Below are 15,660 nucleotides of genomic sequence, written 5' to 3'. Positions count from 1 at the left end.
TTTAGATCGTACTTGTAAAGTATGGAATCTGGTGACTGGGCAGGAGATAATGTCACTGGGAGGTCATCCCAACAATGTAGTATCTGTAAAATATTGTAATTATACAAGTTTGGTCTTCACTGTGTCAACATCTTATATTAAGGTGTGGGATATCAGAGATTCAGCAAAGTGTGTTCGAACGCTAACGTAAGTAACTTAGAGACAAATAGCATAAGGGGCAAATAGTTCCTGTTTATAAAATATAAGAAAAGATAGGTCTATATATGCATTTTTGTTTATTTATACCTGTCCGCTTGCAAAGAATATTAAAATGTTTACAATAAGAATGTATATAACATAAGGTGAAAAAATATTGAGAAAATAAAATACAGTAGTTTAATATTAAACAGAAAAGGAGAAGGAAAAGTCATATTTAATCTGTGACTCAATACACATTTCATGTTTCCTTCCTCCCCAAAACTAAGGAGTTGAATTTTCAGTATTACTTGATGTAGTGAAATGATTTACATTACTTTTTTCAAATGAATGCCACTCCTTGGAAAATGGCTGAAATCACCATTATAGACCATTAAGAAGTACTTGCAAAATTCTGTTAGCATCTATTGAATAATTGAATAATTGAGGAGTGTTTATCTTAAGACTTACACTGCTTTGATGTTAGCCTGTGTTTCATAATTGTAGATTGGACAATTGGAGAATGAATTTGTTTTCTGCATCTGTTATTATATATGTCTTTAAAATGTACAGCAAATAATGATTCTTTTTCCCATAAGATTAATGAACTGTTTCACATAATTAAAATTTTAATTAAAAAATGAATTCTATCGGTTTAAATAAGAGAAAGGAACATAAGGATGGTTAATTTTTACTAATTTGTAGAGTGAAGATTATTAACACTTAAGTGCTATTTTATATGTTGAGACTACTAAGTATTTACTATGCTGAATACAGGTCTCTTGAGGGAAATTTTATAGGGAAAAACACTATCTTAGAAATTTGCCAATCCAGTTGACTCATTAAAATCATTTGAAAATGTTGATTGTAACTTGATTTTTTAGAAGTTAGCTAATAAAATGATTCAAAATTGAAAAATATATTTGCTATTTAGAATTTAGCTGAGGAAATAAATCATGTTGAAGTCTTTTCCACATAGTAAACAGCCCATATATGATTGGGTTAAAGTATACAAAAACTTTTACTCAAAGGGTCATATCTTATATATGAAAGAAATATTGGTTTCTTCCTCAGTGGACTTCTGCAAGCTGCAGGAAAATGAATTAACTTTGTGGCACTGTATCATTTGTTGAGCCTGGCGGGCTACAGTCTGTGGGGTCACAGAGTTGGACACAACTGAGTGACTGAGCACATGCACACATCATTTGTTGAGTTTTGTTATCTTTGTCATCTAGTCTTTTCTGAATCATATTTAAGTCATTTCTAATAGGGCCCAGAGCCTGGATACCCAGGTGGCTTTGTGGTTAAGAGTCTGTCTTTCAGTGCAGGAGATGCAGGAGACGTGGGTTCAATCCCTGGGTTGGGAAGATCCCCTGGAGTAGGAAATGGCAACCCACTCCAATATTCTTGCCTGGAAAATTCCATGGATAGAGGAACCTGGCGGGCTACCGTCCATAGGGTAGCAAAGAGTCGGACATGACTGAGCATGACACAGTGACTAATAGAGCCCCAAACTCCTAGTGTTATAACTTGCAAAGTAAGAGTTTTAAGCCGTGTCATCTTATTTTCTGCATTCATTTTTTTCCATTTATCTGTCAATGAAGATAAATGAAAGGTGGCACAAAGGTGGCGCTTTCATCTACTAGTGCCACCTATGTGCGTGTGAAGTGCTGTGCTAGGTGTAGTGCACACAGTGACCAGAGAACACGGATGTTGCCTACAGCATTTCCTGGGAACTTAAGGAATTCTATGACTAACTCTTGTCCAGAATTGTGACTTATTTTGTTTTGTCTCTGTTAAGGTCCTCAGGTCTGGTTACTGTTGGAGATGCTTGTTCTGCAAGTACTAGCCGAACAGTTGCTATTCCTTCTGGAGAAAACCAGATCAATCAAATTTCGCTGAACCCAACTGGGACTTTCCTCTATGCAGCCTCTGGAAATGCTGTCAGAATGTGGGATCTTAAAAGGTAGAATTTTAAAGAAAACGTACTTCCTGTATATGGCAAATGCAATTTTCACACATTAATATTACTGCCGGTGCAATCTAATTTGTATAAAGAAGTTAATATAAAATCCTAGATTTTTCTGTTTGATTCAGCATCCCTAAATGTCTCGTCTATCCTCATTAGCACACTCAAAATTTTTCTTTCTTTTAATCTCCATTGCTGGGGAAAAAAGTATATGAAAGAAAATAGACTTTATTAATATTTGTCAATAAGTTGTATTGTTTACTAGGAAAAGAACAAGATTCTCATGCTAGTTGCATTAGTACCTTTGAAAGAATTATTTTTTTGTAACATCACTTATACATCTTATATTTCAAAATTTTCAATTTATAAACCTTATAAATGTGATCATAAATCTTCACAGGATTTTTATGAATATAAAATTATACATCTATATATGATGAAGTATTAAGAAGATGAAGTGAGTAAAAAGAGAATACCATGCATTACATCTTTGATTTGATTTTTATTTGCCATGAAGTAGGAGATTTCATCCTTCATTTGAGTGTTTATTTTAGAATCTTTTCTAGTTCATAAAATGTTGGCAGCAAGGGAATATTTATTTATTAGTTAACAAATATTTATTCAGCATCAACTGTGGCAGGCTTTATACCAACACTATGGTAGGTACTGGAGATATAGAATGCGCAAGACAAATTTGATGTCCACCTTCTTAGAACTCATCTTGTAATGGAGAATAAAGGCCACTAAATAGGCAATTACAAGATCCTTAGTAAAGTTGGTAATTCAGGTAATAATCCCATTTAGAAGGGTTTTGTCAGTGGTAAATCAAAGGGACATTTATTTTAGAAATTTGAGGGTAACTATTTATTACTTGTAACATTTTAATGGTTGGCTGAAAAAGTATAATAAGCATAATTTATAAATAAATAAATGAGAAGAGAAAGAAGAAACAGTCATGAGGACCGTTTTAGAAATAAAAAGTAGAAAATTGAAAACAGTGCTTGTTTAAGAAAATTTGGAATGTGATAAGAACAAGGTTTATTCTTAAAGATATTAAACTTGAGTTGTATTCAGAGTACCATGGAGGAAGATACTCAGCATCATGACATGAGGCAGAAAAGATACCAGCTTCTAAAAATTTTTACACTTTCTGGTCTGCTGAAAAGTTAGATCCTTTGAAACTTGCTTGATTTTAGTAACATAATTAAATACAGATTCATTTTAACAAATTAACTATAAAAAAAAGCTACAAGAAATAGTAATATTCTAGAAGCCAGATATATCTCTGTATTCCAGCAGCTTGATTTGAGGTAGGATTATGAAACAAAGGTTCATTGCCACCTCCTGACAATGGATATCACACGTTTTTCTACGTCATGTATATTCCTGGCCATTTTCATATCTTTGTAATAATTGATGAAATGGACTATATTTTCTGATGTACACCTTTGTAATAATTGATGAAATGGACTATATTTTCTGATGTACACATATGCACAAATATGTGTGCATATGTGTATGTGTATAATACATGTGTACATATGGATGTACATATATGTGTATATATGAAAATATATGTGAGTGTAATAAAATAATCTTACTTTCTCCAAATTGTTATTTTCTAATTATATCAGTGACATAGTTGTTTTAGTCAAATTTAAAATTGACCCTAATAAATCAATCATATGTCTATAACATGTTGAGACATTTAACAGATTAAGGTTTATCTGGACTTAGGTTGGAGTTAAAATTAGCCCTAGGCAAGTTTTTGGACTTTTGAGGCTTTTTTTTACTATCTGAATGACATCAGTTACTTTGGAATAACTTATTTAGGATTCCTAAACTTCCATCAGAGAATCAATTAGTTTGGCTATTTTTTGACTCTTAATTTGAGGAGCGTTTCATAGAGATGGAGTTAAATAAAAAAAAAAACAGTTTTAGCAAACACTTAGCCTCAGCATACTAAGAAATATTTTCAAACAAAATTATTTTTCTTTCTTTTTAAAGGTTTCAGTCCACAGGAAAGTTAACAGGACATCTAGGCCCTGTTATGTGTCTTACTGTAGACCGGATTTCTAATGGACAAGATCTAATCATCACTGGCTCCAAGGATCATTACATCAAAGTGTGTATAATAAGGCTATTGAATTATATTCTCCTATTAAATGATAAGTTTGAAGTACTCAGATGTACATAGGATGCTTTTCTCTTAATCAGTCCTTTTTTCTCATTTCTAGACTTTACTTTTTCTTCCTGATCTTTTCCTCACTCAGTTCCTGATTTTGTTGTCTTATTAAAAATGTATTCTCACTTTTTCATAGAGGATATGTTGGGAGGGATTTTAAAGACTTTTTTTACCTCAGTCATCCAACTAATGCTTAAATCTCGTTGTCACCATCTTTTATACTGAGCATGTTATGGTCTTCATGTTTGTTTTATGCCAGTAGCAGATAAGATGAGGAGAGATGAAAAGTTTGATTCTGGAGATGTTAAATTTGAAATACTAGTAGAGGACCTCTTCATGTAAGCCAATATGCCATTTGAAAGGCAAGTACAAAGTCCATGATAAGTTATGAGTAGACACATATGTTTCAGAACCATTCAAATAGAAGCAGATGTTTAAGGAGTAGTTGACATGGCCAAAGGAGAGAGGTTGATATGACTCAGCCTTGGGGAATCCTGTAAGGACCAACAGGAACAAAAAGAAAATATAGTAATAAAGAGAGACAGAAAGAGTGTAAGTAATCTTTTTTTAGAAACTTTTGTTACGAGATGAGAAGTGGGTTAATGACTTGAAAATAGAATGGTTAATGCAAGAGGATTTTGTATTGGTAGACTTGAGCATGTTGATATGGTTAGAAAATGGGCTTAATGGAGAGGGAAAGTGTGAAGAGTGAAGTAGTGATTGGTGAATCAGATCAAAAAAGAATCAGATCAGATCAAAGATGTGAACCTTGAGAAAAAGTAAGTACACTTTAGTATCTTGGAAAGAAGGGAAGGATAAGAGAATGCTTGAGAATAAAAGGAAACTTTTGTAACTGTGAGGGGAAGGGGTGGTCCAGAAAGTCTATTTTTGGTTATACTAGACTTTTTAGGAACTCACAAGTTCAGTAGTTAAGAGAAATGAGGGCAACTGAAGGGAGTGAAATTGAATAGCAGCTTTGGAGAATTTGTGATGACCACCAAGATTGCAGAGCTGCCTGGTTGTGTTTAAATAACAATCATATCATTTATTTGAGTTTCAACTGGATTGTTATATGTAACATTTTTATTATTTAACATATCATTTGTACACTTACACATGAAAAAATTGGTTGTCTTTCTTAAGAGCTTACAAACATGTAAGCATGTGACATGTGAAAATGAGGGCTCAGGTTCATCCTGAGTCACTCAAAGGAAGTCATTTTTATTAATATTTTTGTTAGTAAAATATTTATAACAAGTCACATTCAGTTAATATACATGTGTACGTGTTTCTATGAATGAATACCTAAGGTGCTTATTTGTAAGTTAAAGAGGATGACTACTTTCATTTTGCTTTTATTTAGATGTTTGATGTAACTGAAGGGGCTCTTGGAACTGTGACTCCCACCCACAATTTTGAGCCCCCTCATTATGATGGCATTGAAGCATTAACCATACATGGGGATAACCTATTTAGTGGGTCCAGAGATAATGGAATCAAGAAATGGGATTTAGCTCAAAAAGATCTTCTACAGGTAATTCAAAACCTTTTCATGGGATGGAGTGGGTACTTCAAAGTCATCAGTATTCTAATAAGAACACAAAGAGTCTCTATGTAGATTTTCATCATTTAGTGATGGTATCAATCAGGGCTTTCTCTTAAAAAGTGTTTCATTATCACCTACCAGAGTTACTAATTATGAAAACGGCTACATTAGACATTTAATGATATCTCGTAGATAAGAGAAGAATAGACTCTGATAAGAATTGGATGCTCTGGGATTACCCTGTGCATGTGTTTACTAAATACAGGCTTGGAGTGAAGAACTCAGTTTCTCATTTTGTTTTGTTTTTATGTACACATATTCCAAGAGCTTCCCTGGTGGCTCAGATGGTAAAGAATCTGCCTGCAATGCAGGAGATCCAAGTTTGATCCCTGGGTTGTGAAGATCCCCTGGAGAAGGGAATGGCAACCCACACCAGTATTCTTGCCTGAAGAATTCCATGGATGGAGGAGCCTGGTGGGCTACTGTCCATGGGATTGCAAAGAGTCAGACATGACTGAGCAACTAATAATTTCAATACTTTCACACATATTCCACAGAGTACCAAGTTTTGCTAAGGTCAAAGCAGTCTAAATAATTCTTCATCTCATTTTCATACATCCAAGAATGGTGGTTCTCTCATTTCCTATAGAATGATAGTTGGGTTGAAGTGTTTTGTCAGTATAATTAAATATCAGTAGCTTTTCCCAATTCCCAGAGGAATTGTTCTCAATTTCAGGCTTTTTCTTATACATATATGAGTGTGTATGTAGGTATTGCAATTGCTCACACTTTCCTGCTTACAATCAGATGAAAAAAAAAAATGAATAAGTAGCATGACTGTTAATAGAAAAAACTGGCAACAGGCACATATATTGCACTCAAAAGCTTTTCTTTTATAGATATACATTCTAGGATGTCTTTTATATTATATATATGAATATATATATGCATAAAATGTGGTCATATAGTCCGAGCTTATAATTATTGTTTGTTGTTGTTGTTGTGCTAAGTTGTGTCTGACTCTTTTGCAACCCTGTGGACTAAAGCCTGCCAGGCTTCTCTGTCCATGGGATTTCCCAGGCAAGAATACTGGAGTGGGTTGCCATTTCCTTCTCCAGAGGGTCTCCCTAACCCAGGAATCAAACCTGAGTCTCCTGGATTGGCATATGGATTCTTTACCACTGAGCTACCAGGGAAGCCCATATACACATTGTGAAACATGTAGGTTAGCTCCAGCCGTCTTCAAAAAGCTTTAGGCCTCTATGTTCTCTTCCAAAATCTAAGGCAGTGATTTTAGGAGACAGTCCCTATAGTCTACATACCAGGTGTAGTTTTCAAACTTGTTGTGTGAGATACATTTTCTAGAAAGGTGAGATATTTACTCCTTTGACAAGGAAGTGATGTTTGAAAAATTCAGTATACTTTCCATGTATTTTAGAGTCTATAGATTTTTTAACATTGTAGGCCTTTAATACTGATAACACTGATGACAACTAGTGAATTAAATTGAGGAGCAAATTACAGATTTATCTGTTTAACTCATTAAGAGTTACTTAATAGAAAATAATTTTTATGGTTTCCAGACCAATTCAGTGTTCCAAAATTTGACTTTGTCAATAAAAACTTTGGTAACTTATTTTGGTGTGAAAATGTCAGTTTGAAAGGCTTCCCTTAAGTTGCTAATTTTTCTTTTTTCTTTCAGCAAGTTCCAAATGCACATAAGGATTGGGTCTGTGCCCTGGAAGTGGTACCAGGCCACCCAGTTTTGCTCAGTGGCTGCAGAGGGGGCATTTTGAAACTCTGGAACATAGATACCTTTGTGCCAGTTGGAGAGATGAAGGGTCATGAGAGTCCTATCAATGCCATATGTGTTAATTCCACCCACATTTTTACTGCAGCTGAGTAAGTTTTTCCTATTGGTTACTTGTGTTCAGATTTAATAAATACTATAGGTTGTAAATATTTGGAAATGTAGAACATATGAAATCTTTCTTTTATTACAGCTATTCCAATGTCTATTTATGATGTTTTATTTATATTTTATGAGATGCACTGTGGTCACTGAGTTTGGGCTCCCCAGGTTATATGATAATAGTGTTACTGCTATATCAGCTCTCTGCTTAGACTAGGAAGTCTGCTACCAGATCTTCCTGTAGCAGTTTTAATTTTTTTTTAAAATCATTCAGAAGTGATTAATTTCTAAATTGTCTTTCCAGAAAAGGCATCAAACTGGCCTCATTCTTCACATTTAGACCAAATCATTAAAAAAAAAAACAAAACTCTTTTATGCCTCTTCCGCCTCCTTTAAAATCTAAGTTACATAGTAATAATATATACCCCCTCCCTCTTAGAATGGCTGAATTGATTAATTTATTTGCTCATTTGCTCATTCATTATGAATCTCCTGTGTGCCAGGCACTAATTTCAAAATCTTGGGAATAGAGAATTGAACAAAACACATATAAATCCTAATTTCATTCTGAGAAGAAAAAATGAATAAGTAAAATATGTTACATGGTAAGAGATACTATGGAGAAAAAGCAAGCAGGGAAGGGAGATGAGAGCATCACTAGGGAACAGGGGTTGCACAACAGAGTGGACAATGAAAATCATACTAAGAAAGTGGCATTTAGGAAGATGCTTGAAGAAGGTGTAGAGATGTGACCATAAAAATGACATAATATGTATTATATCATAATACATTATGTGTAAGTACTTTTGGAAAGGAAATCATACATACTATAATGTGAGGCGTTCATCTCATTCAAATAAAGTGTAATTTCTCATGAAAATCTCCTTATGTCATTTGTGTACCAATTGTGTTACTTAATTTATTGAGCCATTTCTTGATTCATCTGTCCTAAATACACAATTACCCTGATTTTATTTTGAAACTTCTGCTAAATTTCTGTGGTGTATCTTTTTATTTGTGCTGTTTCCACTGAATCCCTCATCTCATTTAAATTTACTTTCTGTCATCTCTAAAATACATCAAATACATCTCTAAATACATTTGTGTTTTTCTAAGATGCTTACCTTAAATGCTTCATTAATGCTATTTCCGAGATACATTACTTTCTTAGTTTCATCACTTTTGTTTATTCCCTTACAAACTTGTTTGTCCTTGACAATTTATGGGAAATAATACCCCTCATAGCCATGGGACACTATAAAATTATTATGACTCACTGAGGTCTGATCACTGAGGTATGATGTAATGATACAGTTTTATTTTTAAGAAACTGAAAATGTCCTCAGTTTACCCACAGTGCATCAGATACAGATGTATTTACCATGTAACATAAAATCAGGAAAATAACCAAGAAAATCAGAAGGCCTATTTTCAAATTAGTTCTACTTATTCATTACCTAACAAACCTTTATATAGGGCTTAGTATCTACCAGACATTGTTCTAAGTGTTTTTAGGCATTAACTCATTTAGTCTTCATAATAACTCTAGAAAGTGAGTATTATTGTAATTCCTATTTTATAGGTGGGAAAACTGAGGTACTTTATAATTCACAGTCCATGTGTAAGTAATTCTGTCATATATGATTTCTGGATCTGTTGCATTGATTGATTTTTCTTATGATATAGGTCTTATTTTTTCTGATTTTATGTCATATAATATTTTATTGAATGCCAAACACTGTTGTGTTGTGTTTTGAGTATCTGGATTCTGTTTTATTCCTTTAAAGACAGTGGGTTTTACTTAAAGTTATGTAAGTTACTTGTGGTTCAGCTCATCTTTTTGAGACTTCAACTCTTGTGTTTTTACTGAATGTCTTGAATGTTTGATGCTGTTCTCTACTTTACTGGTCAGAACTTGACTCTCACAGCTGTGTTTTGGTCTGGCCGTATATCTGACTCTACTCATGTGCAGCTTAGCCTTCAGTCAAAGACGTTAGGGGACCCCTATGTATGTAGATTGATGGAATGTTTTTCCCTATAACTCCATAGTCCTTTTAGCGTAGCTCTCCCCTCTTCTCTATTTGGTTTTACAAATTACAGCTATTTCACACTTCCCAGATTTTTATTACTGTCTTTTCAACTCTGATTCTGTGGTCTTCTGTTTATTTCCCCTCTTCCTTGCTGCAGTGCGGCAAGAGCTTCCAGACTGCAAGCCAGGGCTGTCACAGAGCTCACCTTCTCTTGTTTCCCTTTTCTCAGGAATTACAGGCCTAAAGTACCCATCCCCCAGGTTCTGAAAATAGTTGTTCCATGTATTTTGTCAAGTTTTCACGTTGTGTTAACTCACAGAAGTGTTAACCTGGCACAGGTTACTCTGTCATGAGTAGTAGTGGAGGTTTGCTCGTCTTAGATTTTGTATGTCTAAAACTGAACCCCCAGCCTTCCTGAGAAGCCTGCTCATCCTATGTCCTTCTCCATGTCAGCTGATGGCTTCTCTTTTATTTCTGTTGCTCAGTACAGAAACCTTCATTCCTCCCTTTCTTTCATACTCCATATCCAATTCGTAAGCAAACTATGTTGGTATTCTACCTTTACATTATATCTAGAATCTGACTACTTCTCACCCTGCCTTTTGTTACCTCACTGACCCTAGTTACCATCAGCTCTTGGATTACTACAATAGACTCCTAAACAAACAAGGTCCCTTGCCCATATGTAGTCTATTCTCAACACAGACACCAGAGTAATTTTTAAAAATTATGATCATCTTGTTCTTTCTCTGCTCAAAAACTTGTACTGGTCATCCATTTTATCTAAAGTAGAGGCTGTACTTGATCTAAACCGCTTGAGCATTTGTCATCTCTCATCTTAACCTTCTAATACCCTCTGGCATGTTCCTTTTCTTACAGCATTGATAATATCTTTGCTGGTCTTGAACATATCAGGCTTATTCCAGCCTTAAGACATTTGTCCAAAGTGCCTTCAGAGATCCTGATCTTCTAACATTTTTCTTTCTCAGTAAGAATAACCCTGTGATTTTATTTAAAATTGTAATCTCTCCTATCACCTACCACTCTTGATCTTGATCCCCTTTGCCGTACTCTTTAATTTTTCTGTCACATTTATTACTTTCTAATAAACTATATAATTTTTATCGTGTTTTATTGTCTGTCTCCTTTCGCTAGAATATATGATCTACAAAGGCATAGGATTCTGTTATTTTTTATTTTTAATTGATCCCAAACACCTAGAATTATGCCTGGGACACTGCAAGTTCCCAATAAACATTTGTTGAATGGATGGTTGAATGAATAAATGGAATGGATAAATGGGTGGACAAGTGAACATATCCCCTTGCTGTTTTCAATTATCTGTGCTGTGTGGGCTGGTGAAAGATTATTATTTCCCCCAGTTTTATTGAGAGATAATTGACATATAACCCTGTTTAAGGTATAACAGTAGAATGACTTGACTTACACATATAATGAAATGATTACTGTGGTAAGCTTAGTTAATATCCATCATCTCATGTAGATTTGAAAAGTAGAAAAAAATGTGATTTTTTCCCCCCATGTGTTAAGAATTAGGGGTGAGGAGATTATTGATTACAAACTAGAAAGCCTGGATTCTAGGCTCAACTCTGTCTTCTGTAATGTTACAATGACAAGTCACTAAACTTTCTATATCCTCAAAATATGCTACATAATCTTTGAAATGCTTTTAAACTATACAGTTTCATGGCAATTCTTTCTTTTGGCTTTCGGTTTATTAAGAAATTGGAAAAAAGCAACACTGTCTTTCTAGAGCCAGGAGAAATGTAACTGTCTAATGACTAGTACCCAGAACCTACATGTTAGGTGAATAAAAGTAAGTTTTCTTAGAAATGCATTGAATCGTCTATGTTCTATGACAGGTAGAGTGTTTGTCTAATTCCTAGTAGCTGCCTGCTTTTTCTGTGGGCTTATGCTGATTTCACCTGAACATAATTCTTCCTGAGTATTGACAGATTCACCAACTCTCTGGAATCCCTGCCCTGGCCTCCTCACTGTGATCTTACTCTGGGCTCTTATGCTTGAAGACCTCTGACCATATGTACTGACTATATCAGTATAGCCTTAAGAGATGGGGCCTTGGAGCCAATCTGCCTGGTTTCAAATCTTGGTGCTGTCACTTTGTGATCTTGGGCAGATTTTTTTTTTTTGGCTGCACTGTGCAGCATACACAGTGGAAGGGTGAAGTCTTAACTACTGGACCACCAGGGAAGCTTGATCTCGGGAAAATTAGTTAACTTCTTTGGACCCCAATTTGCTCATCATAAATAGAGTATAATGGCATTATCTATATCTTATGGTAGGTAAAGAGAATAAAATGCACCAATGTGTGTGAGGGGAACAAGTAGCAATACCTGGCACATAGTAACCCTTTGATAAGATAAGCTATTTTTAATTTCATTATATGGGTACCTATTTGATATACCTATGGGAAAATGTATATTTTTATCTATATCTATTAAAGACCTTTTCTGTAAATGTTTCTTGATAAGTATTTCTAAGAACTGTATCTTTCCACCTGTTTTCACATGTTCATTTTAATTTATTATTTTGTAGTGATCGAACTGTGAGAATTTGGAAGACTCGAAATTTGCAAGATGGTCAAATCTCTGACACAGGAGATTTGGGGGAAGACATTGCCAGTAATTAAACATGAATGAAGATAGTCAGAAACTGAATACTGTGATAATACTTTATCTTCTTTATGGAAAATGTTGTCCTGCATTTATTAGGCAAAAACTTGTGAATGGAGTTAACTGGAAAATATATATGAATCCAACTACTGAATATAAATGGTATTATAATAAAAGTGTGTCGTCTATGTGCTAAATGTCAATATCTACCAATGCATATATAACCTATAGTTGATACACTGATTGATTCACACTTTGATCGTGGCTGGATTTTTGTTCCTATCTATAAAAAAAATCTTCAAATTATCTGAAATGCAAAATGTCTGCTTTTGTGACAGAAAATACACTTAGAATACAATGCCACCCACTGTTATCTCATTCATGTGGTCTGTTCAGCTGATTTACATATTTAAAGCATATGGGAATGTTAGTCAAACATTGGTTTGTCTGGTATTTATGTCAGTCTACAGAGGGTTCGCAAATTTAAAAGCTCTTTTAATGTAATGAAAAAGATGTGAGAATATTATTGATGGTAATTTTTCATAAAATGGATTTGACTTTAATCTACTAACAAAGAATGTTAAACAGATTGTGTTGGATGTTGACATTTACTTGTATTGACCAAAGTTTTGCAGTGCTATTTGTGTGCGCAGGACTAAAATGCTGTTAAATTATTTTATTAGTGCTGTGCATACATTCTGTGATGGGAAACATTTTTGATGTCCTAACAGAAATATATTTTGATCTATTTTCCTATGGAGTTGTTTCTATTATCCACCTTTTAATTTCATTTTTATTTAATAGTAGTATTTCTTTCCCTTTTAGTCTAATTTTTATATGCTGCTAAATATATTTTAATTATACTGTGTTTGCAAACCTTAGTAGCTATGATGAGAACTGTATCATCTGCAGTGGGAAAAGGTATGTAAATAGGTAGACTGTAAAGAGAAAATGTCTTATGTTGTAACTATGAATTTTAAATGCTGTAGATTGGATTTTGCAAAAGGATGTATAATTTATGCCTGCTCAGAATATTAATTTGTAAATTCCTCAAGTTTAATTTTTATGTGAGTGACATGACACTTGAAAATACTGTCTTGTGATCTTTTCCTCCCAAAATATTTGCTTGTAAATGAAAGCTTTGCTAGGGCTTAAATAAACATGTTGCTATGAATAATTTTTATTCTTTTTTTCTTTTCCTAATAGTATGAAAATCGGCAGTGTTTGTAAAAGTTTACTTTATCTGTGTGATTTAAAGAAAGGCATCTTTTTGTTATCCAGCATTATATATGCATTCCTTTTTTTTTTTTTTTGCTCACTATCAGAGAATCCGCCTGAAGTACAGGAGACTCGGGTTTGATCCTTAGGTCAGGAAGATCCCCTGGAGAAGGGAATGGTTACCCACTCTAGTATTCTTGCCTGGAGAATTCCATGGACAGAGGAGCCTCATGAGCTACAGTCCATGGGGTCACAAAGTGTCAGAGATGATTGAATGACTAACACACACAAGATGTGAAATATTCTTGAAAAGTGTAAACCATAACCTAATCTTGGAGGAACAAAGAAACTTACTATTTAAAGGAATTAAACTATATAGTTCAGGGATTTGAACATAGATGATTAAACAAATAAAAAATATTCCCATAATGATTAGGATAATAGCAACCTTGGTTACTTGCAGAGGAAATGGAAGGCAGGTATTGCAGGAGGTGAGCTGGGAGTGTAGAGGGATATGGTGATGGTGGTTCAGGTGTTAAATTATGTCCAATTTAATGGATAGTTACCCACTACCAGTTATTGCCTCTCTTACTTTTTACTAATAGAAGTCTGAGGATTTTTGCTGAGCACATGGCTGGGCAGACAGATTACATTTGCCCCTAACCTTGTAGTTCACCATGGCAATATGCCATGTTTCTGGCCATGTGATTCAAGGGGGTGTGATACATGAAATGTCTGGTCTTATTTTTAAAAACGAAGTCCTTGACATTTACTTTAACTGTACCCTTTGCAATGAGTAGGATGTGGAAATAGTGGTAATGTACCAACCTTGACCATATAGATGAAGATGACATCCTGGGTGAGGAATAGTAGAACAATATGATAGAATAAATCTGAGGAGTGACCTTGTGGCACAGAGCTTCTTTCTTTTTTGGAACATCCAACAGCCTTTATGCTAGGGGTCAGCAAATTTTTTTCTGTAAAAGACCAGATAATAAATATTTCAGGTTTTGTAGGTCATATGTTTCTCCTGTCATACATTTGATTTTTTATTATTTGTTTCCTTATCAGTCATTTAAATATGTAAAATTCTTAGCTTGTGGACCATGCAAAAAGAGGCTGGGCACCAAATTTGGTTCATAGGCTATAATTTGCTAAACTGTTATATCAGAGAAAGATAACATATCTTTTTAGAGTCACTGAATTTTAAGATCCTTTGTTAAAGCAGTCCAACCAATAACACATATAGCTACACATAAAGTTACATAGAGCTTTAAAAAAATATGCTCAAGAAAAGGTTTTCTGCACAGAGGGCGTGTCTCAGGGCTACCAAACATGGTTGCACAGATTGTGCACTGCACAACTAAAGAGATACCATTCACTTTTAGACATGATCAATTTATACATTTGTTAAAAGCTTAGATGACATTAAGTCACTTGTTATTAAAAGTAAAAGAATACAATGATAATTTCAGCATATGGAAGAAAAACTATGTTAAGAAAGGCATCTTTTTCTAATTTGAACAAGGGGTGCCTATGGCCTAGTGCCCTTTGATGTGAAGGGGATAAGCTCAGGAACCCCTGGCTTCATGTAATTTTTCATTAAAAATTCAAAATTTTAAGTACCACAATATTTTCTTTCACACACCTTTTTTAAAAATGTGATAAAAATAGCTGTTTGAATGGAAAGATTTGGATGAGATGGCATATTAAAATTTTATCTATGACTAGTACCCAAATGTTCTGTGAATAATTGAAATTTTTGATCAGAATTTTATTTAATACAGATTTTATGTTGTCTCTGGATCCCACATGGTGGCATGGAAGCCACTGGGCAGGACACTGTTGCTGCACTTGCTTTCTGTCATCTCCACTAAGACGCTAAAAAGTCTGCAGATGTGCACTTGAACAGTGTGTAACTTTTGCACTTGCCTCCTCCATACATACATGAAGGCCAAAAGGAAAGTGAAAG

The 15,660-nt window shown here is 34.4% G+C and overlaps 1 protein-coding gene across 10 annotated transcripts in view; it reads left to right on the top strand.

The window, feature by feature from the left end:
* Window positions 1-13,641, top strand: part of KIF21A (kinesin family member 21A) — a 184,776-nt gene extending 171,135 nt beyond the window's left edge. For all 10 annotated transcript variants that reach the window (XM_070370613.1, XM_070370607.1, XM_070370606.1 and 7 more), the window contains 6 exons: window positions 6-186; window positions 1,976-2,140; window positions 4,151-4,268; window positions 5,692-5,862; window positions 7,577-7,776; window positions 12,394-13,641. In XM_070370613.1, coding sequence (XP_070226714.1) covers window positions 6-186; window positions 1,976-2,140; window positions 4,151-4,268; window positions 5,692-5,862; window positions 7,577-7,776; window positions 12,394-12,487 — 929 coding nt within the window. In that variant the 3' untranslated portion in view covers window positions 12,488-13,641. The remainder of the gene's footprint in view (window positions 1-5; window positions 187-1,975; window positions 2,141-4,150; window positions 4,269-5,691; window positions 5,863-7,576; window positions 7,777-12,393) is intronic.
* Window positions 13,642-15,660: the final 2,019 nt, after the last annotated feature.

The sequence above is a fragment of the Bos mutus genome, chromosome 5, assembly GCF_027580195.1.
Source record: "Bos mutus isolate GX-2022 chromosome 5, NWIPB_WYAK_1.1, whole genome shotgun sequence".
NCBI lineage: Eukaryota > Metazoa > Chordata > Mammalia > Artiodactyla > Bovidae > Bos > Bos mutus.
Note: the sequence above shows the minus strand (reverse complement) of the source record. Positions and strands in the feature narration are given on the sequence as shown.